This window comes from Thrips palmi, unplaced genomic scaffold, assembly GCF_012932325.1.
Source record: "Thrips palmi isolate BJ-2018 unplaced genomic scaffold, TpBJ-2018v1 HiC_scaffold_8, whole genome shotgun sequence".
Classification (NCBI taxonomy): Eukaryota; Metazoa; Arthropoda; class Insecta; order Thysanoptera; family Thripidae; genus Thrips; species Thrips palmi.
This window is the reverse complement of record NW_023144635.1, coordinates 4,712,158-4,733,666: the sequence shown is the minus strand read 5'-3', so window position 1 is coordinate 4,733,666 and position 21,509 is coordinate 4,712,158. Positions and strand designations below refer to the sequence as shown.

Below are 21,509 nucleotides of genomic sequence, written 5' to 3'. Positions count from 1 at the left end.
CGGTAGTCGCGGAGTGGGGCCTGGTGGGGCCCCCTCAAAGACATGCCCTGCTCGCCGCTTGCCCCGCCGGACCCGCTGAAGAGCCGCTGCACTGCACTGCCTTCTCGCTCCCTGGGTGCCCCCTTTGCCCCCTCCCCCTTTTGCTTGCCTACGATTCATGACAGTCAGGCAGATTACCTCCTGACTAAGAAACTGCATTCAGTGTTGGTGTGAGTGAGGGGAAAGGGCACCGATTAATGGAACCCATGATTGAATCTGGTTTCAGCTGGAGAATTTATTCAACTAAAAATATAATACAACAAAAGGTGAAAACCCTGCTTAGAGTTAAAAATCACAATCTAGACCTTAAACTAACTCACTATCATAAGTGAGGTGAACAATGTCTGGCAGTTGATCCATGTAGAATGGTTTTGATTTCAAAATTGAATTTATACTTCAACATGTAAAATAGTCTTTAAAATATGGATTTTGATTTTGCAGAGTTGAAAGTAGCCGGGTGCAATTTATTTGAACTCAGTCTTACTTTCCAAAACAAAAATTCATAAAATGATAAATAAAAAGGGTCTCAAATGATGTCTGATGTCTACTTTTCTAAAATAAGTTATTACATATAGGACAGGAAAACACAAGCCTGTCTAACAATCTACATTATTTTCAAAATGTAAAATTTAAAGTAATGTACTCGTTAACAGTAAGTTTTAAGAGTGGAACTGCTTTCATTTTGCTTTTGAGGCAGATAAAACCAGTACCATTAAAAAGAACAACATATCAAGCGATTCTTTTGTAACTTATCACAATTTAACTTCCCTTGCTTTGCTAGCAAGTGACAGCTACAAGAACAAGATTGAGAGAATCATTTAAATAATTCAAACTGCCTGAACGCTCAGGAGAAAATGCTTCATCCATCAAAAAATGGTGGCAGACCATACAACATCACCAAAAGAAGGAATCAACTAAAACACTGGCTGCTCTGGTAAACCAACTGCTCTCTCTCCGCTTCGGTCTCCTCCTTGCAACAGCTTTTTTCTGAACAATGGGCGAATCCTCCTCTGGCAGGTATGCAGGAAGGTCACGAATGGATCTATCATGGGAGCCAGTATCAGCCTAAAAATGAACACAAGAACAAAATGAAAACCAAATTTAAAGCATGATTGAATAAAAACAAAAGATGGTGATAATGTTTGAAGCTAATTTACCTGAAATCCTGGCCTGACAACTTCTGCTTCTAAGCTGCATTGGTTGGAGAGAGTTTGTACCAAAGTTTGAGGATTCATGCTGCTAAACACAGTCAGGGTACATGTGCTCAGTTCCAGGTTAAATTGACAGGAAACCACACCTCGAACAGAAGCAAGAGCTTGCCATATCTCTGTGCAATCCTCCTGAAAGCAAAAGGTTATATTTTGGAAAGCGAAAGCAGAACTTTAACTAAGAAAACATTGACACAGATGACATTACTCACTGGGGTCAAATCAGGGATCCGCAATGTTACTTCCTTTGGGACTTCCCACACTAAGTTATTGGACTGTTCAAGTTTGCTATGTAGCTTTCTTGCTCGGTCAGCCAAAATAATGTTTTCAGGCAGAGAACTGTTACAGAATGAAAATAGATTAGCAAAGCGTTGTCACAGACACACGTAATTTAAAATTAATTCAAGTTAAAATGTGGTCCGACCTGTGAGCAATAGCTTCAAGGGACTCCATCACTCCAAATGTCTTTCTCAAAGTTGGACATAGCGTAACATTATCACCAAATAATTCTAAAGTTGTCATGGCAGTATCTCTGACAGCACTTGAAGTTCCTTCCAAAGCATACACAAGGAACTGGACAACCGCAGAGTCCTGAAAAGAAAGATAAAACAGTGAGCATCAAAGACCAAATCTGGGAACTAATAAGCGGGCTGAAGAAAATGTTAGCAACAAAATCAACTTGCTATCAAATGGTTGAGGTTATAGCACAAACACACTTGTAACACAGCCTAAAAGGTCAAATTCACACAAGAGTCGTAAGCCTTCGAGTAAAAAAGCAAACTGAGAAGGATTTTTACCATGGGGATTAGCCATTTTTGATTAACTAAGGGTAACAAGGAAAGAAACACGACCAAGAAATGGGACTCAGTGGTCCATTGTTCATAAGGGCCTGCTTTACCTTTATCATGGCGGCTTGATTATCCTTGTTTTCTGCCAACTTTTTATACCGCTCGACAGTGTTTAGCATTTCGTCAGTAGGACCAGTCATTTTGAGCTCCGTTTAATTCAGGTTAACCACAAACTTGAATTATTAGTCGGCCCTCGTGAACATCCAGCTTTCTTCGCGTTTTTCAAAACATCGTCCCGGGTCCGCAGAGTCGCCAACGCTACAACACAAACGTGATATGTTAAACCTAAAACCACGGCCAAGGAAATGTTGACATAAAAATAGGATATTTCGGATATGACTCTTTCGTTCAGAACAGATTTATAAAAGATTTTTAGTTGAAGATCATTTCCACTAAACTACCGGTGTGTTGGTCAAGTGCAGCCTCAGCCTCATCTTTTGTTTTTGTTTTCGCCCTTGGAAATCAGCTGGCTGAAAGAAAGGCTGTGACAAGACGTCAACAACATCAACACAGACATAACCATTTTCTGGAGGAGAAAACTGAGTCTGTACTTGAAATGGAACTTATTTTCCACGAGAAGGTAACGTCGCACTTTTGACACAATTTCCTCACCGTGGAGTGGATTCAAAATGTTTCTGTTTACGTCTGTGACCTTCCACTATATTTGAATCTTAAAAATAAATTATCAATTTGTTTATTGCTTTCTGTTTTTGTTTAATAAAAATGATGGTAATTATTCCGAATAGCGGCTCCACCTACTCGGGGCATATATTTGGTATCGGTAGATAGGTATTCATGAGTGCTGTGCGAAACGGCAAGAAATATGCGGCGCTCTTGAAGGATATCGCTGTAAATGCGTATCTACGTCTCTCACTTTAACCTCAAACAGAGCAGCCGTTTCGATGAATGTGCCAGTACCGGCCACTGACGACGTATTATTGTCTAAGGAAAAATATAAGGGGGGAGGAGGACTACTTCATGGACCCAAAATGTGAACCAAAATATTTTCCCTTCTATTAGTGCGGTGAAAAGTGTCCGGGCCCGGCTGCTGTGTTAACAGTGGCGCCATCTTTGAGCGGCTTCTGCAGGTGCGTCAGCCCTGTCACTTACACCGCACTAATAGAAGGGAAAATAATTTGGAGCGTATTTTAAGCCTATGAGGTAGACCTCTTCCCCCCTTATATTTTTCCTTAGACAATAATACGTCGTCAGTGGCCGGTACTGGCACATTCATCGAAACGGCTGCGCTGTTTGAGGTTAAAGTGAGAGACGTAGATACGCATTTACAGCGATATCCTTCAAGAGCGCCGCATATTTCTTGCCGTTTCGCACAGCACTCATGAATACCTATCTACCGATACCAAATATATGCCCCGAGTAGGTGGAGCCGCTATTCGGAATAATTACCAAAATGATCATAAGCTTTCATCGTGAGGACTACTCACTCATTCAAATAAAAACATATTTATTCAAGTGATGCAGCTATTGGATGTTTATCACGCCTCACCTTGAATCTGTCATTTCCAGCAAGAGGGCTACCTATGTGCTCAACACTGTTTGAATGCACTACTCCAAGGACCATACTTTTCTGCAGTTGATCTAGCCACTTTAGGACAACAGATGGATGAGCAAGAACGAGAGCGAATGGCAGAGAATGGTGTTGACAGCGAAGAATACCGCAACTTTATACAGGTTGGCCATTTGTATAAATTCAATTTATTGGTAGCTATTCTTGCGTCTTGTGTGACAGCTATCTGATTTTATTTTCAGCAACCATCAGGAAATATGGATGATAGTGGCTATTTTTCTGTGCAAGTTATTGCATCAGCACTAAATGTTTGGAATTTAGAACTTGTCCCATATAACAGCACAGAGCCAAGGGCAGTTACAGCTCAAACTTCTCCACAGTAAGTTGAGTCATCTTCAGTGTCCTTTATTTCTTTTCCAGAATCTCTTTATGTCAAATTTTGCCCTTGCAACAGTGTCACTGCATGTGAATTAACACCTTTCCAGTAATTTTTTATATTCCCTTGTCTTGCAGTGATATGCAGGCTTACATCTGTAACTATCATGATCATTGGTTTACAATTCGAAGACTAGGGCGCCAGTGGTTCAATCTTAATTCCATGTTATCGGGACCTCAATTAATTTCTGACACCTACCTCTCAGTATATTTAGCCCAGTTACAGCATGAAGGTAATTGTTATGTTTTAATGATGTAAACCAACTTTTATTGAATGACCCATGAGCTCAATGACCTATGGCCACAAAATATACAATTATTCCCTCTTTTTAGGATATTCCATTTTTGTTGTATTTGGGGCTCTTCCTGACTGTCAAGCCCATGAGATGCTTCTTATTAAACCTGCAGTGCAAGTGACACAACCTCAAAGAGTGGAGAGTGCAAAATCTCAAGGATACAGGCTTGGGAGTGCATCTGATGATCCTGACCTGGAGAGAGCACTACGTATCAGCCTTGGTCAGGTAACTTTATTATTCTTTTTCCTCTCTTTTCCAATGAGTTTTGGACAAATTGATGATCAAATCAACCGTCCCTTTTTAGACAAATGACATGGAATCAAAACATGCAGCAAGTGGTGGGAGTGCATCTGATGATCCTGATCTGGAAAGGGCATTACGTATCAGCCTTGGTCAGGTAACCTACTATTTTTATTTCCTCTCTTTCCTAATGACCTGTGGAACCATTTACTGATTAATTCAATGGTCCTCTTTGCAGACTGATGAGGAACCAAAGCAAATTGGTGGTGTGGAGCAAGAGGACGCTGATTTGCAGAGAGTCCTTCAAGAAAGTGCCAAAGATCACAGCTCACAATATGACTCTCAAATAGTTGATTCTGTCGGGGATGAAGATGATGACTTTCAAAGAGCTCTTCAACTAAGCCTCCAGCAAGAAAATAATTCATCAGACCATGATTTGAAAAAAGCATTACAAATGAGCTTAGAATGTAAGCAACATTTTGATTTCCTATTATGCTGTGTACCTCATACTAATACACCAGGGTGAACTTCAAATTTAAACCTTTCATCATTTTACTTCAGGTATTGGGAAAAATGCACCCCCTGCTAGCTCAAATAATGAAGATCTCGCCGAAATCCGTGCAAGGAGACTGAGATATTTAGAAAAAGCTAATTCTCAAGGTTCCAGCAACAGTACCTCAACATGATAGTTACATATTGTATAGTATATGGTGTTCTCTGTGTGCCTAGCATAGTGTTCTGTTTCAAAATTTAATGATGATTTAATCTGATGGTTAAGGACTATGACTTGCTAAATCTCTTTGGCTGTAATCAAAAGTGTTAGAATGTGGAGTTGTTAACAAGAAAGTCTGTCTTCCTGTAATAATTTCTAACTTACCGGTATATAGCTCTTCCATTTAAACCCAAAACTTTGCTTACATGCTTCGGATTGTACTCTAGAAGTTTGGCTTTGCTCCTTTGTCTTTTACCAAGTGACTTGATATTCAGTTTGTAAGTATGATGTGATATGGTTTTGTGGTCTTGTGTAGGGTATGAAACTTTTCACAACCAAATAGGTATTCACCCTTTTCACTCAATGCACCATTATCTAATCTTTCTGTTGTACAGGGTGCTTATTTCCTTCATGTCTTCATTCTTGTTGTTGTTGTTATATTTAGAAATATTGTTATTGTTACTCCTAAGAAACTATCTTCCTCTTGTTGGGTCATTGCAGATTTGTTTCAATCAGTTTAATATCAGTCTACCTTGACAAGTTTTTTTTATGTTTTTTTTTTATTTTATTAATAACATAATTCTTTACATTATGCAAACTAAGCAATAACTTGGATAACTTTAAAACAAGATTCAACAAATCTCTTTACTCTCATGATGATCTTTGTCCCCTTGTCTTGTTTGTCACCACATAAGTGATACTGTAAAGGTTCTGAGGCTTGTGTTATTAATTTTGTAAAGAGACAGATAATAAATATTGCTATTTTCCTATACTTTTAGATGCATTCCTTTTAAACCTCAATTATATTTCATTATCCAGTATCATTCATAGTGCCAATAGAATAGAAGTAGATCATTTATTCACTTAGTATCTCAATGATACATGTCAGTCAATCTACTTAGTAGACATAAATAAATAACAATCACAATATGCACACCACTTATAATTGTTGAAAGGTTGGCAGGGTCAGAAAACTACACGTGCCTCTCCAATCTTACTAGTAAACAAATAGATTGAGATAGAATTATATTTTGAAGCTTGCAGTCACTGAATGATAACATTAAGCTACGTTCAAATTCTTACTAGTCGAGTGTCAAGTCTAAGTCAGCATGCCGGCCCTCGAAACCACATTATACAAAATATTCCCTTCCTGTGCATTCGTCAGTCTCTGTCTTCAGCATTTCAACCAAAAGTGTAACATTACTGGATTTGCTCTTCACCTCACCTGATGGGAGGCAAGGCTGAGCCGATCCTTTGTGCACCTGCGGCCTGTGGAAGGGGAGGCGGGGGAGGGCTTGGCCTGCCACCTGTCCTGGGACTGTCTGTCCTGCGCAGTGCGCGCGTCGAGGGCGTCGAGGGCGGCGTCTTGGGGTGACACCGTTGAGACGGCAGTTGAAGACGGCAGGGGAGTGGAGTGCAGTGAGGGCGTGGCGTCGCCAGGGCGTCACGGTCCCCCAGGGCGTCAGATGAGGACGCACTCGTAGGGGAAGGGCCTCCCGGAGCCCGGGGACCCGGGGCTGGGGCACGCTGCAAAGGGCGAGTAGGCGTTAGAACCAGGGCACACGATGCACAAACAGTGCTTCGTCGCTCGGTCTCACTCGCACCCCCACGAGACGCCCTGGGTGCCCTAGGAGTGCGAGAGAGACAACCCTCTGCTTACGGTACTGGCACCGCGGTCCGTAGAAGCCCGTGCCCTCGCAGCGGCACTTGAAGCCGGGGTCCATGGTCGTCTGGCTGCAGGCGCCGCCGTGCTTGCATGGGGTCTCGCCGCACTGGTTGAGCCGCTGGCCTGGGAAGGGAAGGGAGCAGACGGAGGATGAAGCTCCCTCCAAAATTAGTCCCGCCGGTCGCGCAGTCGCGCCCCACAGAGGGCGGCCCAGGCCGAGGCCCAGGCCCAGCTTGGCGCTCCACGCTTACCTTTGAGGGCCTTCATGCACTCCTCCTTGTCGGAGTACTGGTACTCGTTGCGGCACCCGATGCCGCACACGCACATGCCCACGTGGATGCGGCAGCCCGCCTGGTGCTGGCCGACGTCGCAGCTGGGCCGCGCCGCCGACACCTGCAGCTGCAGCTGTGCACCTGCAAGCAGGCCAAGCAGGCCGTCGCCGTGGTTGCTGCGAGTCGATGACCGCCGCGGTGCAGCCCCTTCTCCCCGCGCGCGTCGGTTTGTTTTGTTTCGGAAATGAAGCTTGTCCGCCGCGCTATCGCGCTGGGCGCTGCGCCCGCCGCGCCTTCTGCCCGGACAACTTGATACCGACGCGACAGGCCCTCCGTCACCCTTCCCTCCCTCGGCCTCGGCCACGCCAGGCCCACGCCTCGGCTCATGCAGCTCATGGCTGTCCGCGAGGGCAGGACGGGCACCGGCCTGGAGACCGAGACCTGGCTGGCGCCCGCGCACCGCCAGGTAGGCACCCCGCCGCGTCCCGGTGCGCACGCCTGCGCAGGTGTTGCCTACCTGGCGATTCGCGGGCGCTCCCCGCTAGGTGCCTGCCGGCGGGCAGGGCAGCGCCCGCCCGAGCTGGACACACTTGCACCAAGTTTCTGAGTGAACTTACAGAAGGCCGCTGCCAGCAGGACTGCGAAGGCGATGCTGCTTGCTCGCTGCATGTCGGCGTCTGTCTGGCCGTCGGCTGCTGCCTGGTGCCGCGTCGCGCGTCGGGGACGTCGGGGTCGCTACGCTCGCTACGCTTAGCTACGCTACGCGGCGGGCGGAGGCGGAGCGGCGGAGCAGGGCCTATCTGTGCGGCTGGCACCCCACTGGCCCCGTCGCGTCGGGCAGCTGCTCCCTCACCCTCGTGCCTCCCGAGCCGTATCCGCAGCCACCGCAGCGGCGGCGGCAGCAGACTCATTCCGAGAGTCGTTTCGTCGCTCTGTCTTTCTCGCACTCATGGGGCGCGCGTCGGCTCGGCTCACCGCGGCTGGGCTCAACCCGGCCCCGACTGGGCTCCATCCAAGCGCTGGGCTCGGCTCGGCTGGGTTGCACGACTGTCGCTGCAGGGCTGTGCGTGCATGCGTGTGTGAACGACCCTGTAGAATGAATGGGGCACCGAGCCACCGAGCCGGGTAGATCGGACTGAGGCATAGACATCGCCCTGTGCGAGTGTTACGTGATACGTGCACGCGATAATCCATGCTGAAATGGCGCGCAGTGTCGCTCGACTGTCAGTGAATTCGGCCGCGCGACCGCTCGGTCCGGCCCGCGTCACAACAAACACGACCGGGCGGAAAGGAGTTCCTTCCTCGGCGTGCCGAAGCCTGGCGAGGCAGCCGCCAAGCCAAGGCCCAAGCCCACACCAAGAAGGCGACGAAGGTCGCTGAACTCCGTGCCCCGTATCGACAACGCTCTCATTCGGCCATTCGGCGCAGGCCGAGCGTGCCGAGCGTGCGGCCCGGCTCGGCGGTTCGGCCAGGACCCTGCTGAGGACCGCCATCCCCATCTTGTTGTTCGGGGCGGTGCTCTGGGTGCGCTCCCCGTCGACTTGGCGCGCCGGGCAACGATGCCGCAGACCTTTGCCACAATTTTTCGACTTTTGTGCGGGAAAGGGAGATAAAGCCGACGGCATCTATCGGCAATCGAAAACAAAACGAGCAGAGGAAAGAACTGCTACTTCAGAACGCCGATTGCAACAAATGCAAACAGAAGCGCGCGATGTGTCTGTCTCTGTCTCCCTGGCGGGGAATGACCAGCCAGAGGGTCAGCGCGACTGGCGTTTTACGCGCCAACCCTGAGTCTTCCTTGCATCTTGCAAGTGGTGCGGCGGCTTTTCCATTTCCGCTCACTTGATTGCTCGGAGCGATATCTCGATCTCGATTCGACATCTCGGCGGCTAGGCGGTCTTGTCTCGGTCTTGACTCCTGACCCGCCCCCCTTGCCTTCCGCGTTGCGTCACGGGGCGGTCAGGGGGCGGCGCGACGGCACAGGACGGCGCCAAGCGACGAGCAGCGTGAGCAACGCGTCTACCAACTGGATAAATACCCTCGGAGAATTCGAAAAAGAAAAGCCAAAGCCCCAGACGACTGCCTTTTAGGCGAGCCATTTCCAAACCTACACTGCAGCTGAGTTGTGCTTTTTCATGGCAGGGGAAATGGACGATAAACGCGCTGTTGCACTAAAGTATATAAGATTTATTTGGTCCGCTTTCAGAACACTTTCCTCTTGGTCTTGCCGCCCGGCATGGTGTTCTGGAGGCGCAGCCGGCGCACGGCCTCTCGGAGGTGCTTCGGCTGCAGCGCGCCGGACTCGCCCCAGGTCTCCATCACGTCCAGAGCTGCAGCACACAGGAAAAGGCAAAGCCGTCTCAATCCCCGTCTCTCTCGCACTCGCTGCCCGCCACGGCGAAGCCCACTCACCTTCCTCCACCACCTCGCCGACGAACACCTTGGAGATGCCCGACATGGCGATGACCACGTTCTGCGACACGGAGCTGCCCGTGATGGTCTGCATCAGCTGCAACAAGCGGAGCGGAAGGGAGCGCGGTCAACGACTTTGCAATGGACCTGACTGCCTGACCTCCGACGCCAAGCTGCGCCAAGCGCTAGGGAGGCTGTGAACTGAGGAGGCTGAACTCGGCAGCGCCGGAAAGTAGGCAACAGGCAACAAACAACAGGCAAACCAACGTGCTGGAAGGCGTGCGAGTGCTTTCAGTGACTCTGTTTGACCAATCAAAACAAAAACTTCAGATAAGTTTGTTTGAAAGTAACTGCATGTTTCATAAAGCAAAAAACGATTTATGTACTTCTACCGTAAAACTGTGAAACATTAAAACAACACTTAATTGCAAGAAGAATTTAAAAACCTCATTGCGCCTCTAGAATTCTGAGGAGAAATAAGAATAAAATGAATGAGTACCCTTTTGATGGCAGCTTTGGGAAACGCTGACCGCCTGTACATTTCGTATCGATCGAGTTGCTCTGAGGTGAAATTTGACACCAGAACCCTGTAAAAAATTTGCAAAGTATAGTGCTAGAATTGATGTGTGGATAAGTGATAGATAGTTAAACTGTAGAGTAAGATCAGAGAAGATATTAAAGACAATTGTAGTCTTTAAGCCCTAATTTTCCTAACTTACTGCATCTTTTCTCGTTCTTCCTCTTCGAGCTCCCTTTTAGTTTTTTCCCTTTTTTTCTCCTTTTCTTTGTCTTTTTCTTGTACTGGTGGTGCCCGAGCTAGAGATAAATCTGGTAATAGACCCATCATGTCAGTTTCTAGAAAACTAAATTGTTCGCCGCCCATTTGCTCGATCTCCATCGGCTGCACTTCTAGGTTGTCGAGCTCTGCAGGTGGGACTTCCTTGGAGCCCATTCTCTGACTCAGATCATCTTCTAAATTATCACTTCTATCAAATTGACTATTATCATTATCATTATTGTCTCCAAAAACTAATGTGTTAGTGTCTATGCCAACTATAACCTCTCCATCAGAATCTTGTCTTTGGTTTTCTCTTCCAGAATTAATCAAGTCACTCCCACTTTCCCCTGCGTCGAAATCCATTCCATGGTGGGAATCGTCGCTGTCTGAAGAGTCGGAACCATCGTGTTCCAAAATACTCTCCATTTCAACTTTGCAAGGAGTCGGTGAGTACGTGTTTGTAAACACAAGGGGGCAGACTGGCTGTCAAACTGTTAATTCTCCTGGTACAAGTCTGGCTGGAAGTATGATGGTTCCTATCATCGACGAAACAGTCTATAAAGGCTGTAAAATGTGCATCTACAAATAAAAATTATAATCTGATACGAATTTTTTTTTCGGAGAAATTTCTCGGAAACAGGCATAAATGCATAGTTTAGCTTTGTGCAGTTGGCAGTAGTTACAGCGGGAACCTGGAGGGAGATCGGGGAGCTCACTTCACTCACTCGCGTGAGTGAGTGACTCACTTCGAGGTAGCTATTTAGAGAGACAAATACGGCTTCAGGAAGCCAAATCCACGGATAAAGTTGGGTAAAAAGGTAAAAATTACCTACTACTTCACTAAATAGCCAATTAAATGACCTAAATATTCCGCAGACACGTTTTATTTCATATAATCGAATGATCTCGAAGTGACTCACTCACTCACGTGAGTGAGTGAGGTGAGCTCTCTGATCTCCCTCCTGGGCAACTAGCAGAAGAAAATTGTTGATGTTTGGATACGGGCTCTGACAAAAGATGTGATTTTATGAACGGTTTTCCCGTAGCCGGCCCCATCAAATAGTATTCAAGTTCCACAAAGTGCACAGTTTTTAACAGAAGTTACCATGGATGCTAAACGCAGTCTTAATATGAAAAAAGCGAACATGTAGGCACTCATGATGTGCTGCATTAGAACAATGTCCTGTTCTTCCAGGACGGAGGTTACAGTATTAATTTGCACTTATCTTGTTCACAGGGCTCCTCTCTCAAAAGCTAAAAGTATTTCGTCCCTTAAAACCAAAGGAGATATTTCCAGGTTAATTACAATTTTTTCATACTATGTGTCATGGACTTACTTTCGCTCAAACTAACTGCTTGTCTGATTGTGTTCTGCTTTTAGTGAATCATCTTGGAGAACATCAACTACAATAAAAAACCCTCCATCTGCGACTAGGGTGAGCTCTAGCACACCGACCAATTCATCAGGAAAATGCAGAAGTAAGTTTAACATTTTTATGGGTACTTAATGGTTGCTGCGATCATTGAATTAATGCAATGGTTTTTTTTTGTTTGCCAGATAAAGATATAAAATACCGCAGTTATGCTAACTTAAATGAGGTAGGGTAGGATGTATTCTAATATGGTCTGCTGGAGACAAAAAGTTATCAGACAAACTCATTTAACTTTCTAATTTTGTTGTTGTCAGATCAATGCAGAACAACAGTTGGAAGAGGCAAAATTGGATGAGATTGATAGTGCATTCAATTCCTATATTACTTCTAATGCTATGAAAGCATTAGTAGACAAATCAAAGCACAAGATCAGTAGTGATATTGATGTGAGTTTTTATTAATTTTTCCAAGCGCTGCTGCTGTTATTTTATTTGTCTAAATACTGTAAAACTTACATTACAGAAACAAATTTCAAATCTTCAGAAACGTGTCAACGATAATTTAGATGCCTTGGAGAAGACAAGGTCTAAACTTAATGTACTATCTTTGGTCGAGGAGCAGAGCAATCTTCTTGCTCATCAAATTGCAGCCAACAATTCCTTTTCAAGTAAGCTTGCAATTTTTGAGACAAATTCTTGTTAATTTTTGACTCTTGACTGAATCACTGAACCAAATCGCTATTTTACAGATGAACCTGCATTCATGAAAGGGAAAAGTTTTCAGGAACTCATGGTGGAAATTGACAGGATTAAAAACCAGATGCCATGCAAGAATGTTTCCTTCCCAGAGACTCCAACTGAACTTGGTGAGTACCCTCCCCATCACCAACATCTTGGACACTGGAAAACTGGAAAGACCTCTTGATATAATACCCAAATTTTTAGGCCACTTCAGAAATGCAACAAACCAGTTGCTTCACTCCTTGGAAATGATTTCAACTACTTATGGGGCCGATCAACCTCAAATATCCAGGACTTCTGCAGAGTTAGACAATATTGCTCATAAGAGAGAAGCTGTGAGCATGAGCAAAATAAGGTAAAACTTGTTGTCTGTTGAATTTTTTGCCACCTTCTTTGCAGTAGCTGATAAATGATTTCTTTTGCAGCACTGATGCTGTAGCACTACAAACTGGAACAAGGGTATTTAATGAAGCAATTACAAAAACCAGAAGTTTTAAACTGTGAAAATATCATATTTCGTTAGAGATCCTTTGACATGATAAAATAAGGTCTACAGTTATAAATCATACATCTGTATTAATGACAAGGAAAATAAACAGTGGAATTTTTTAAATGATGTTTTATTATAACAATTTAGAAAAGCGTAATAAAACAACTGCTGGTAGCAGTTTCCTAACAAAATTAACACATAATAAATAACATGGACAGATAAAATGTCCAAAAGAACATGATTTAAAGCTTAAGATGAAGCAGCCGCAAGGCGTTTGCTTAAGGTTTCCAGTTGCTTTGGTGTAAGTTCACTTTGAGCTTGATTAAACTCTGCAGGGAAGTCTCTCTTGATGTTGCTCAACAGGACAATCACTCTTTCCTGAGTTTCTGCAGAATGAAAATAAACATAAGTAAAAACTCTACTTAGAATACCAAAGAGTTCAAGATCATTTCTATACCTTTATCAGGATGCTGTGCTTTGTACAAAACCACCATTGTAACTTTCAGAACAGGGATAATTTGGGACAGTAATGCTTGATGTCCCATTTCATAGAGAAGACTCAAACACTTGAATACCATCTTGTTCTCTTCAAAGTCTTGGCGAAGAGGCAAATGCTGAATAAATACCGGGAAGACCTAAACAAGGACAATAGTGAAATTACAGTACAAAGTATAAAAGTTACTTCGTTTTCTGCAAAGGTGTTCCTACTAACATCATTGATGGGAATAGCTTCGACATTTGTAATGATCATCCGGCAGAGAGCTCCACAGATGTTGTCTAAGGTTCCAGGATGCTTCTCATTTGCAACTGCACCAGACAAAACTTGGAGGATTTGTGGGAAGTATCTGAGCTAGTTAAGTAAAATACAAAACTGGGGAGTACAGTAATAAGAGGTTTGGACGGGAGAAAAAATTAGTAACAGTGGAATGCAGAAGAGAAGGATACGGATATGTGACTTCTTTAGCGTGCAGGACAAGTTCACCCAGTCCGTAAATGGCATTGTTACGCACTTCCTCATGGTTATCTTGGGACATTTGCAAAACTAGTGGAAGCAACTCGGGAATAAAATGACCAGCACATGGGCCAAGTGGTTCCATGCATTCAGCAATCGTACCCACTCCAAATGAGCGCTGTGCTACAGTGCTGTTTTTTTTCTGCAAAGATAAAAAGAAGTCAGCTCTGGAGTGTTCAGCTTGTAAAAATAAAGATCAAACCAAAAAACGAATAACAGTACAAACCATCTTGGCCAAAAACAGAGGCAGAACAGTTTTGAAGTACTGAGCGAATTCTTCATGAGTCATAGCTTTGCCCAGTTGGGGAACAATATTACCAGCATATTGGAGCAACAACTCATCTTGCTCTGCATCTTCATCATCCTCATCAGGGACATTTCCAGCTTCATCCTCATCTTGACACTCTGTTTTGTATGTTAAAACATCACGGATGCAATTTATTATCGCCTCTCTATGTCCATCACCGATTAGGACAGTGCCTTTCAACTCGGAAAGCATTTCAGAGTAGGCATCGAGAGCAGACATGACAACATCACGATCTTGGTCAGCATGAATCAATTCTGAGCACTTGGGCACAAGAATGGACAGTGCTTTTAGAAGAGCCTGGTTGCCTTGCTCATTTTGTATTGATGTTAAACTAATACAAAAATTGGCCAATGCATCAATAGCTGCACGCCGAATATCACTATGAGGGAATTGAATCATTTTAAGAACTTCATCGAAACACTGATCCATGTAAGGCATGAATGCGATTCCAGCTTGTCTTGCCAATTCACCAAGTGCTAAACAGGCCTCCTCTTTTTCTTCCATAAAAGCATTCTCAACATTGAAACAGCTGACATCTAAATCGTCATCACTTGATTCAGAGTTCTCGATATCTTCTTCCGCATCTTCATCACTGAGGTCATCGTACACAGGGAATGCTGCATTCTCTTCATCGTCCTTGTATTCGGTGAGAATGCCCTCCTGACTTTTGATGGAATTCAACATAGTTTGTACTACCTCTGGCAGAACAACGCCCACTTCTGATTTGATGACCGAACTAATGGAGGCCAGAAGCCCATAGACACTCTTGCGCAAATCAGGATCATCAACCTTCTTCAGCAGAGCAAGTGCCAACTGTAAGCTTTCCTGAGAAAGTGCCTTAAATGTGTCTTCACCAACAGTTCTAGCCAGCACCCCCAAGGTATCTGTAACCATGAAAGTAAAGAGAACATGGTCCACATGGGATAACATTTAACTAGAGAACATCTGAAACTTACCAACAGCTTGAATTTGTAAGCACAAGGTTTCTGTTGGCTGCTCTTCCACTAGGTACATTTTCAAATTTTCCATAATTCTTGGGAAATACGGAACCATTTCTTCCTTCGCAGCATTGGCTGTATATGAGAAATTTTGTTAAGCAGAACTAAATAAACTGGTCAAACTGTAGAAATGAAGACAACACATACCTGCAGCGCCAATAGCACTAATGGCAAGCTCTCGTAGATGCACTGAGTTGGTAGGTGTCAGAGAGACGAACAAGCTTTCCATAAGAACTGGCAAGTAAGGCACCAGTCTGTCGCCCAAATTCTCACAGAACATCTCAAGAGCGTAGAACATACGATCTATGCCAGCAGGCTCCTTGGAACCTTCACCTTGCTGATTAATCCTGGTGCACAACTGCTGCAAATACTGGAACAGCACTGGAAGGAGCTGCTCATGATACTCAGCAATTTCCGGCTGAAAGAAATATTTCCCAATGTAAGGATGCAAGGACTAACAGTGACATTTTTAAGAGCAAAACCCACTTTGTAAGTCAAATATATATACCTGAAGATGTTCAGAGAACTGACCCAGAGCAAAGAGGGCAGCATTTCTAACAACTCCTGCATTATCAGTAATCCCTGTGCAAACACACTTCAAGAACTGCTCAATGTATTTGTTGCGGATGTATTCACTGCAACCCTCAACAAGAACAGCCATGGCAAGATAAGCCGCTTTTTTCGCATACAAGCTGGTTCCAGTGAGAGCAGGCTCCACATGTTCCAGCTGGAAAAAGAGGTTGCACAATTATCAACAGGCTATTAATACACTCACTAATAAAAATATATAGAAAGCAGCTTACAATGTGAGGAAGGAATTTCTCAGGAGGTAAGTGAAGTGCTAACATGTCCAAGGTTTGATTGGCAACTGTTGTGGGTGTCTCTTCGTCATCATCATCAACAAAGTACTCTTCCTGCTCGTCATCTTCTGGTGGAGTGCTCATCAACTCAAAGAGAACGTCAATGATAGGCTTCATTAAATTATTTTTAATGATGACCTGTAACAAATTTCAAAACACTATGAAAAAATGTCCTTGAAGGATGATTTGAAAATGCAAAGGAAATTACCTTTTTCTTTCTTGAAACAATCTCGCCAATGAAGCTCAAAGCTTTAATACGAATTTCATCGCCGATGGTTGTTACTTTAGCAATCTGAAGGCATGTTGTAACTATGGTTTTCACATGAGGTAAAACTACTTGGATGACACAGTCAAGTAGCCCATCAATAAACTCCATCACCTTCACAGCTTTAGATTCATCAACTTGAGCAAGAGCAGCTACAACTTGCAAAGAGAGGGGAATTGCCTCATTGAACATATTGATTAGCTGAAATAAAACAGAAAATATAGAAAATGATTTAAAACCAAAACACAACAGTAACAGGGAAATACCTACAGGTTGATCTTGGTCAGCAACAACTGTCATATTGGTAAGAGTCCTAAAGGCATGATAGACGATCGGAGAGGCCAGGTCTTGTTCTCCTGCACTCTTCAATGTGGCACCAATCAATTGACACAGAGCGGCTGATTGGGCCAAAAACTGTTTCGGCGCTACTTCAGTAAAAACATCTAAGGTACTCATCCCCAGCTAAATAGAAGAGAAATAAATTTTAAATACTACTTGAATGTTTGAACAAATGTAATCCAGAAAATCAACAACCACGACATACCTCTCTTTCCTGCAAATTTTGACTTGTATTTAACTGCTGAACAAACAGCAGCAACTCAGGCCATGAGTTGTTATGAAGCTCATGCTTCATGATCGAGCCAATGAATTGGGCAATGCTGTTCCTGACAGATTTTTCAGATTCGTTGACAAGCGCTGGGAGAATACCCTGTTTGACACTGGAAACAAACAAAAATGATGTAAATCGTCCACAGCGCACAGCAACTGGCATGTAAAACTGCTGGAAGCCAATTAAAAATACTTACGCATTTTTCTCCTCCGGCGAGAGCTTGGCCCAGTGTTTCGACTTCGAGAGCCTCTTACGTAGCAAGACTGCAGCATATTGCCTGATCTGGGGGTCCGTGGATGATACAACTACGTTGCACAACTCTAGGATGACACCTGGTTTCTGGAATGCTTCTCGCAGTTCTGCGGTACCCTGCCAACATAAAAATAGCTCTCATGAACAAGAGGAATGTAGATCAGTCAGTCAGACTTGTTACATCTGGAACAGCTCCGGCTCACATGCCTGATGAGGTCATTCACACAGCGAGTCATGTCATCCGTCATTGGCAGACTCATTCATTCATTCATTGCCCTGCCCTCCCAGCACCTGTTGCTGGACGACATAACCCGCGTCACGTAGTGTCGGCTCTGCACTGGGCTCGCCAGGCCCGTGGCGGGGGCGGCCGGCGGCCGGGGCGCCCTCCACGCGGCGCAAGGGCGTGGCGCCCGACCCTCAGAGGGCCCCCGAGGGGCGAGGGGCGGCCTGCCCTGACAGCCGCCAGGCCATGCTGCGCCATGCCGCGTGCCAGGGCCAGGCTCAGAGCGTGTGGCACCGGCTCGCTGTCCAGCAGCAAACCCAAGGCAAGGCCGCGCCCGCACGCACGCCGCGCACGGCCGTGGCCCCCACGTCGTGGATGCGGCGCGCGGGCGTGCCATCACTTCCAAAATACGTACTTTCTGAATAACTTCGTTGTCCGCGACGAGAAGTTTGGCCAGGATGGCTTCCATCTTGATGTCAGTGCTGCCAGCGCCTTGCATGAAGACTGGTTGAGCCCACGGAGAGTTGGTCATGGCTGCAAACACCAGCGACGGGACGGACTCTACTCGATGGCTGAACTTGGAACTGGAGTCAAGTCTTGCCGTAGCGACGCTGTCTGTTGTCACGCAAGGAGTCCACGTCCGCTTCCCACGACCCGGTCAGCTTCAACGAGAGCTGCGGCCGGCTGCCAAATGACTCCGCGGCCCGGCCACACGTCGAGCGCGCGCTGCGCGCTGGTCGCTTGCCGGTCTGTCTGTCAGTCTCACAGGTTGCCCGTCTCGTCTGGCGATTTCTTTTCACTTGTCGCGCCCCACTAGCCTCCCTGATTCACCACGATGTCTTGGACGCCGCAACAATGCGGCTGCGCACTGCTGTGCAGCCGAGAACGCGAGAGGGAGGCGACGCATGGTGCAGTGCAATTGTTGCTCGCGTGCTGGTGGAGTGGTTGGTGAGTTGGCAGACCTGCAAGGGAGACCGGACATCCGTGCAGACACTTGCGCGGTCGTTTTCAAACGCGTTTAGGCACAGGGCATGCTGCGAAACTCGCGAAATTTGGTGATAAACAAGGCAAAATATTCACTGAATGTGAAAATGACTGAACAGTGGTATAAAGGGTTGCTGTTGACATGCAAGACACGCATTTGTTTTAAGAAAGCGACACTGCCGAGGCGAGGGCCGACGAGACCTGTGACTTCCCTCTCTCATCGCCATATCCACTTCTCAGAACAAGTATCTTTAATTTTGTAATAATTGACCGTTTCTTCAGATTTCAGACTGGACCGTGGACCTAATTATTGTTTCAGATTCCGATAGGGAGTGGGAGACTCATGGTTTGAACTGTAACGTCGTTTCCCGTCCGAGCGGGACCCATACTCCACGTTCCAGCGTACTCCAGGCGTACTCCAGGCTCCAGCTCCAGCAGGCTTTGTGCACAGCTTCCCTGCTTCGCGCCGCTTCGCCTCGCTTCGCGCTCCGCTTCGTCCTCTCTCTCCGCCCTTCTCCCTTCCCGCCATCCCTCTCTCTCGCTCGCACGGCTCGCGGTCCGGGGCTGCTCCTTCTCTCGCCGCGCGATCGTTTGATCAATAGAGAGAGAGAGATGGCGCGGGCTGGGGGTGGGGGAGTGTAGGGGAGTGTGGGTGGGGGTTGGGGTGGGGGCGGCGGACGGACGGGCGGAGAGGCGAGGAGAGCGTGGCGCAGGCGTAGCAGCGTAGCAGGCAGGCAGGCAGGCAGCCACAGGAGCAAAGCAGGAGCCGAGCCAAGCGGCTCGCAGCAGAGTACAGCGGGGCTGCACACACTCAGCAGCGCGACGCGTCGAGACGAGACGAGCAGCACCGCGACGACGACGTTGGACGACGTCCTGAGAGTCCAGTGAGGACTTGGTGACCGGCCCGTCGTGTCGAGCCGTGTCCGCACCGGGCGCAGGGGCAGCGCAGCGCAGGACGCGAGGACCTCGCCGTTGGACGCATTGCCTACACGTCCGTCAGGTGAGTCTCCTTGTCCTCGCCGAGGATGCGCGGCGTGCGCGGCCGCGGTGTGGCGACGGACGCGGTAGTGCTTCCCTCGCGGCGCAGCGCGGCGGCGCGGCACTCGAGAAGACCGCGAAGAGCAGCCGACGCCGCGCCGCGCTGCGCCCAACCAAACAAAGCGGTGCAGCGATGCAGCCAGTGCAGCGACGCCCGGCCAGTGCCCCTTGCAGTGTGCATGCATGCGGTGTGACGACGGAAGCAATCTCCAGATGACCGGTCTTCCTCCGACCGCCCTCTGTCACGGCGGACTCGTGACGGAGGGAAGGGTTTGCCGTGTTGTGGGCGCTGCGACGGAGCCGAGAGCGCCTCTGGCGAGGACCAGCCAGGACCAGGACGACGGGTCGCTCTGTGACGCCGCTCCGGTGTGTTCATACCGTCTCGGACGGGCCGGGGAGGGGGGGAGACCTGGAGGGTCCTGGAGGAGGGTCCTGTAGGCGGCGGGCCGTCCTGGCCGTCCTAGAGGAGCCAGGCTCCGGGCCGAGTCCCTGAGGACCGACAGGACCGTCGGGCGGCCGGGCCGGGCCGCCCCGGGGGGCACCCTGGCATCCTGGCGTACCCTGCTGGACTGACCTTGCAACACCTTGGTCTCTGTGTGGCGTGGCGTGGCGTGGCGTGGCGTGCCGGGCACACCTGGGCGCGCCCTGCCCTGCCAGGCACGGCACACGTGCACTCGGCCCTGCCTCTTTTTGTGTGTCTTGTAAACCCGGTGTGGCGGGGCACGGCGCGGCACGGCTGGGCGGCGTGTCGTCCACGGCAGCGATTCGTTCCAGGGGCGGGGAGAGCCTCCCGACTGTCTCGACTGTCTTGACTGGCCGGCGGCGAAATCTTGCGTCGGTTCAAAGTTGCGCGTCAGCGTTCTCTCTCTCTTTTTGGCAGTCGCTGTTAGTCGCTGTTTATCGCGCTGCATTTTCCTGTTTCCTCGCCCCCGGGACTGAGAGAGAGGGAGAGAGACCCCCGAGGCCCTGCTGGCTGCCTGCTGGCTGCTGCGCGCCGGGCTTTCCATGTAAAGTGGCCGCCTTCTTAAAATAGAGTTCTCCCTTGAAAGGCCGGGCAAGGCGATGGCTGGCAAGAATCCGAAACATCGAGGGAAGCAAGAAGGGGTTAAAAGGAGGGGCACCTCCCCCCCCCCTCTTTCCCCCTTTTCCTCTCCTCCAGCTCCGATAAATCACGGGCAAGCTAATTTCGTCCTCGGCGAAGTCTCGGCGAGGCATTCCCCGTGTTATCGGGTGCCCCCCCCCTCCTCTTCTATCTCTCTCTCTCTCCCGCGCAAGACGCAGCGTACGGCCTCTTGCCTCCCGGACCACCTGATTGTCGAGGAGTGTCGGCGAGGGCGGCGGAGCGGGACGGGTGAACGCATCCAAACAGTGTTGGCGGCGTGCGCGGAGCTCCAGCAGCATCCCGAGAGTCTTCTTCGTCGCTCTGTCTCTCTCGCACTCGCGGGGCGTTCTCATGAGTGCGAGAGAGACAGAGCGACGAAGAAGGCTCTCGGAATGAGTCTGCGGCCAGCGAAACGAACAGCAGGCGGCGTGGGGAGGACGCGGCCCCGCGCCCCGCCATATGTAGATCGGGGAGGTGTCGGGCCGCGGCGGCGGCCGTGGCGGTCGTGGCGGCGGGGCTGATGATGGTTTGGGATTCGACAGGGCAGACAGGGGGACGACGGGCACGACGGGGTGGAGGCGGAGATGAGATGGGATCATGATGGGGGCAAATAGTGCCGGGGGCACACGCGGAACCCGTCGGGGCTGTGCGGGGCTGTGCGGGGCCTGGTGTGGCCCCCCGGGGGGCTTACCTGGGCGCCTTACTCCATCAGAAATTATTGGCAGGCGACGCCCCGCCCCCCTCTCCCTTGCCATGAAGCCTCCCAACCGTGCACATTATTTCAAGGGAAAGAAGAGCCGGGGAGAGCGAGTGAAGGAGGA

At 48.0% G+C, this 21,509-nt stretch overlaps 7 protein-coding genes across 9 annotated transcripts in view; 3 read left to right on the top strand and 4 right to left on the bottom strand.

Annotated features, from left to right (window-relative positions):
- Nucleotides 1-249: 249 nt before the first annotated feature.
- Nucleotides 250-2,353, bottom strand: LOC117653965 (armadillo repeat-containing protein 1-like). Its single transcript, XM_034400041.1, has 5 exons — nt 2,146-2,353; nt 1,672-1,838; nt 1,460-1,586; nt 1,197-1,379; nt 250-1,104 (listed from the first exon to the last, which is right to left on the bottom strand). The coding sequence occupies exons 1-5, from the start codon at nt 2,233-2,235 to the stop codon at nt 934-936; spliced, it is 738 nt and encodes a 245-aa protein (XP_034255932.1). The 5' UTR covers nt 2,236-2,353; the 3' UTR covers nt 250-933.
- Nucleotides 2,354-2,523: 170 nt separating this feature from the next.
- On the top strand, nt 2,524-6,078 carry LOC117653962 (ataxin-3-like). Of its 3 annotated transcripts, none has more exons than XM_034400036.1 (8): nt 2,524-2,675; nt 3,623-3,787; nt 3,866-4,002; nt 4,137-4,291; nt 4,392-4,579; nt 4,659-4,751; nt 4,833-5,061; nt 5,156-6,078. In XM_034400036.1, the coding sequence occupies exons 1-8, from the start codon at nt 2,652-2,654 to the stop codon at nt 5,278-5,280; spliced, it is 1,116 nt and encodes a 371-aa protein (XP_034255927.1). In that variant the 5' UTR covers nt 2,524-2,651; the 3' UTR covers nt 5,281-6,078. The 3 variants fall into 3 exon arrangements, with proteins under 3 accessions (XP_034255927.1, XP_034255928.1, XP_034255929.1); XM_034400038.1 differs by lacking the exon at nt 2,524-2,675 and adding an exon at nt 2,838-3,256; XM_034400037.1 differs by lacking the exon at nt 4,659-4,751.
- A 65-nt stretch (nt 6,079-6,143) lies between these two features.
- Nucleotides 6,144-8,071, bottom strand: LOC117653966 (neurogenic locus notch homolog protein 4-like). The gene is made up of 4 exons (XM_034400042.1): nt 7,862-8,071; nt 7,224-7,385; nt 6,967-7,095; nt 6,144-6,833 (listed from the first exon to the last, which is right to left on the bottom strand). The coding sequence occupies exons 1-4, from the start codon at nt 7,911-7,913 to the stop codon at nt 6,769-6,771; spliced, it is 408 nt and encodes a 135-aa protein (XP_034255933.1). The 5' UTR covers nt 7,914-8,071; the 3' UTR covers nt 6,144-6,768.
- Nucleotides 8,072-9,410: 1,339 nt separating this feature from the next.
- LOC117653964 (putative TAF11-like protein ENSP00000332601) lies at nt 9,411-11,073 on the bottom strand. Its single transcript, XM_034400040.1, has 4 exons — nt 10,376-11,073; nt 10,156-10,243; nt 9,657-9,753; nt 9,411-9,574 (listed from the first exon to the last, which is right to left on the bottom strand). The coding sequence occupies exons 1-4, from the start codon at nt 10,858-10,860 to the stop codon at nt 9,447-9,449; spliced, it is 798 nt and encodes a 265-aa protein (XP_034255931.1). The 5' UTR covers nt 10,861-11,073; the 3' UTR covers nt 9,411-9,446.
- Nucleotides 11,074-11,303: 230 nt separating this feature from the next.
- Nucleotides 11,304-13,160, top strand: LOC117653963. The gene is made up of 9 exons (XM_034400039.1): nt 11,304-11,581; nt 11,672-11,731; nt 11,816-11,913; nt 11,993-12,033; nt 12,122-12,253; nt 12,330-12,474; nt 12,556-12,672; nt 12,752-12,902; nt 12,973-13,160. The coding sequence occupies exons 1-9, from the start codon at nt 11,541-11,543 to the stop codon at nt 13,049-13,051; spliced, it is 864 nt and encodes a 287-aa protein (XP_034255930.1). The 5' UTR covers nt 11,304-11,540; the 3' UTR covers nt 13,052-13,160.
- On the bottom strand, nt 13,149-18,308 carry LOC117653959 (importin-4-like). The gene is made up of 14 exons (XM_034400031.1): nt 17,980-18,308; nt 17,286-17,458; nt 17,024-17,198; nt 16,750-16,941; nt 16,423-16,680; nt 16,158-16,352; nt 15,863-16,081; nt 15,502-15,772; nt 15,313-15,429; nt 14,276-15,240; nt 13,983-14,191; nt 13,750-13,882; nt 13,495-13,672; nt 13,149-13,423 (listed from the first exon to the last, which is right to left on the bottom strand). The coding sequence occupies exons 1-14, from the start codon at nt 18,094-18,096 to the stop codon at nt 13,287-13,289; spliced, it is 3,339 nt and encodes a 1,112-aa protein (XP_034255922.1). The 5' UTR covers nt 18,097-18,308; the 3' UTR covers nt 13,149-13,286.
- A 947-nt stretch (nt 18,309-19,255) lies between these two features.
- Nucleotides 19,256-21,509, top strand: part of LOC117653590 — a 33,214-nt gene continuing 30,960 nt past the window's right edge. The window contains exon 1 of the mRNA XM_034399379.1: nt 19,256-19,548. The gene's annotated coding sequence lies outside the window, so the exon portion shown is untranslated. The remainder of the gene's footprint in view (nt 19,549-21,509) is intronic.

Bases quoted from the DNA above. Each gene is read 5' to 3' on its own strand.
- LOC117653959 (XM_034400031.1), bottom strand. From the start codon at position 18,096: ATGACCAACTCTCCGTGGGCTCAACCAGTCTTCATGCAAGGCGCTGGC. The intron at 14,192-14,275 runs GTTTGTACTGTT...TTATCTTTGCAG, and splicing joins CTCTGTTTTTGGCCAAGATG to AAAAAAAACAGCACTGTAGC. The intron at 13,424-13,494 runs GTATAGAAATGA...TTCATTCTGCAG, and splicing joins AGCACAGCATCCTGATAAAG to AAACTCAGGAAAGAGTGATT.
- LOC117653962 (XM_034400036.1), top strand. From the start codon at position 2,652: ATGGAACTTATTTTCCACGAGAAG. The intron at 3,788-3,865 runs GTTGGCCATTTG...TTTTATTTTCAG, and splicing joins AATACCGCAACTTTATACAG to CAACCATCAGGAAATATGGA. The intron at 4,292-4,391 runs GTAATTGTTATG...CCCTCTTTTTAG, and splicing joins AGCCCAGTTACAGCATGAAG to GATATTCCATTTTTGTTGTA.
- LOC117653965 (XM_034400041.1), bottom strand. From the start codon at position 2,235: ATGACTGGTCCTACTGACGAAATGCTAAACACTGTCGAGCGGTATAAA. The intron at 1,587-1,671 runs GTCGGACCACAT...ATTCTGTAACAG, and splicing joins CTTGAAGCTATTGCTCACAG to TTCTCTGCCTGAAAACATTA. The intron at 1,105-1,196 runs GTAAATTAGCTT...GTTCATTTTTAG, and splicing joins TTGTCAGGCCAGGATTTCAG to GCTGATACTGGCTCCCATGA.
- LOC117653963 (XM_034400039.1), top strand. From the start codon at position 11,541: ATGGATGCTAAACGCAGTCTTAATATGAAAAAAGCGAACAT. The intron at 12,254-12,329 runs GTGAGTTTTTAT...CTTACATTACAG, and splicing joins AGATCAGTAGTGATATTGAT to AAACAAATTTCAAATCTTCA. The intron at 12,673-12,751 runs GTGAGTACCCTC...CCAAATTTTTAG, and splicing joins AGAGACTCCAACTGAACTTG to GCCACTTCAGAAATGCAACA.
- LOC117653966 (XM_034400042.1), bottom strand. From the start codon at position 7,913: ATGCAGCGAGCAAGCAGCATCGCCTTCGCAGTCCTGCTGGCAGCGGCC. The intron at 7,096-7,223 runs GTAAGCGTGGAG...TTCCCTTCCCAG, and splicing joins GTGCATGAAGGCCCTCAAAG to GCCAGCGGCTCAACCAGTGC. The intron at 6,834-6,966 runs GTAAGCAGAGGG...CGCCCTTTGCAG, and splicing joins CGGACCGCGGTGCCAGTACC to CGTGCCCCAGCCCCGGGTCC.
- LOC117653964 (XM_034400040.1), bottom strand. From the start codon at position 10,860: ATGGAGAGTATTTTGGAACACGATGGTTCCGACTCTTCAGACAGCGAC. The intron at 9,754-10,155 runs GTACTCATTCAT...CGCTTGTTGCAG, and splicing joins CCAAAGCTGCCATCAAAAGG to CTGATGCAGACCATCACGGG. The intron at 9,575-9,656 runs GTGAGTGGGCTT...TGTGTGCTGCAG, and splicing joins CGGCGAGGTGGTGGAGGAAG to CTCTGGACGTGATGGAGACC.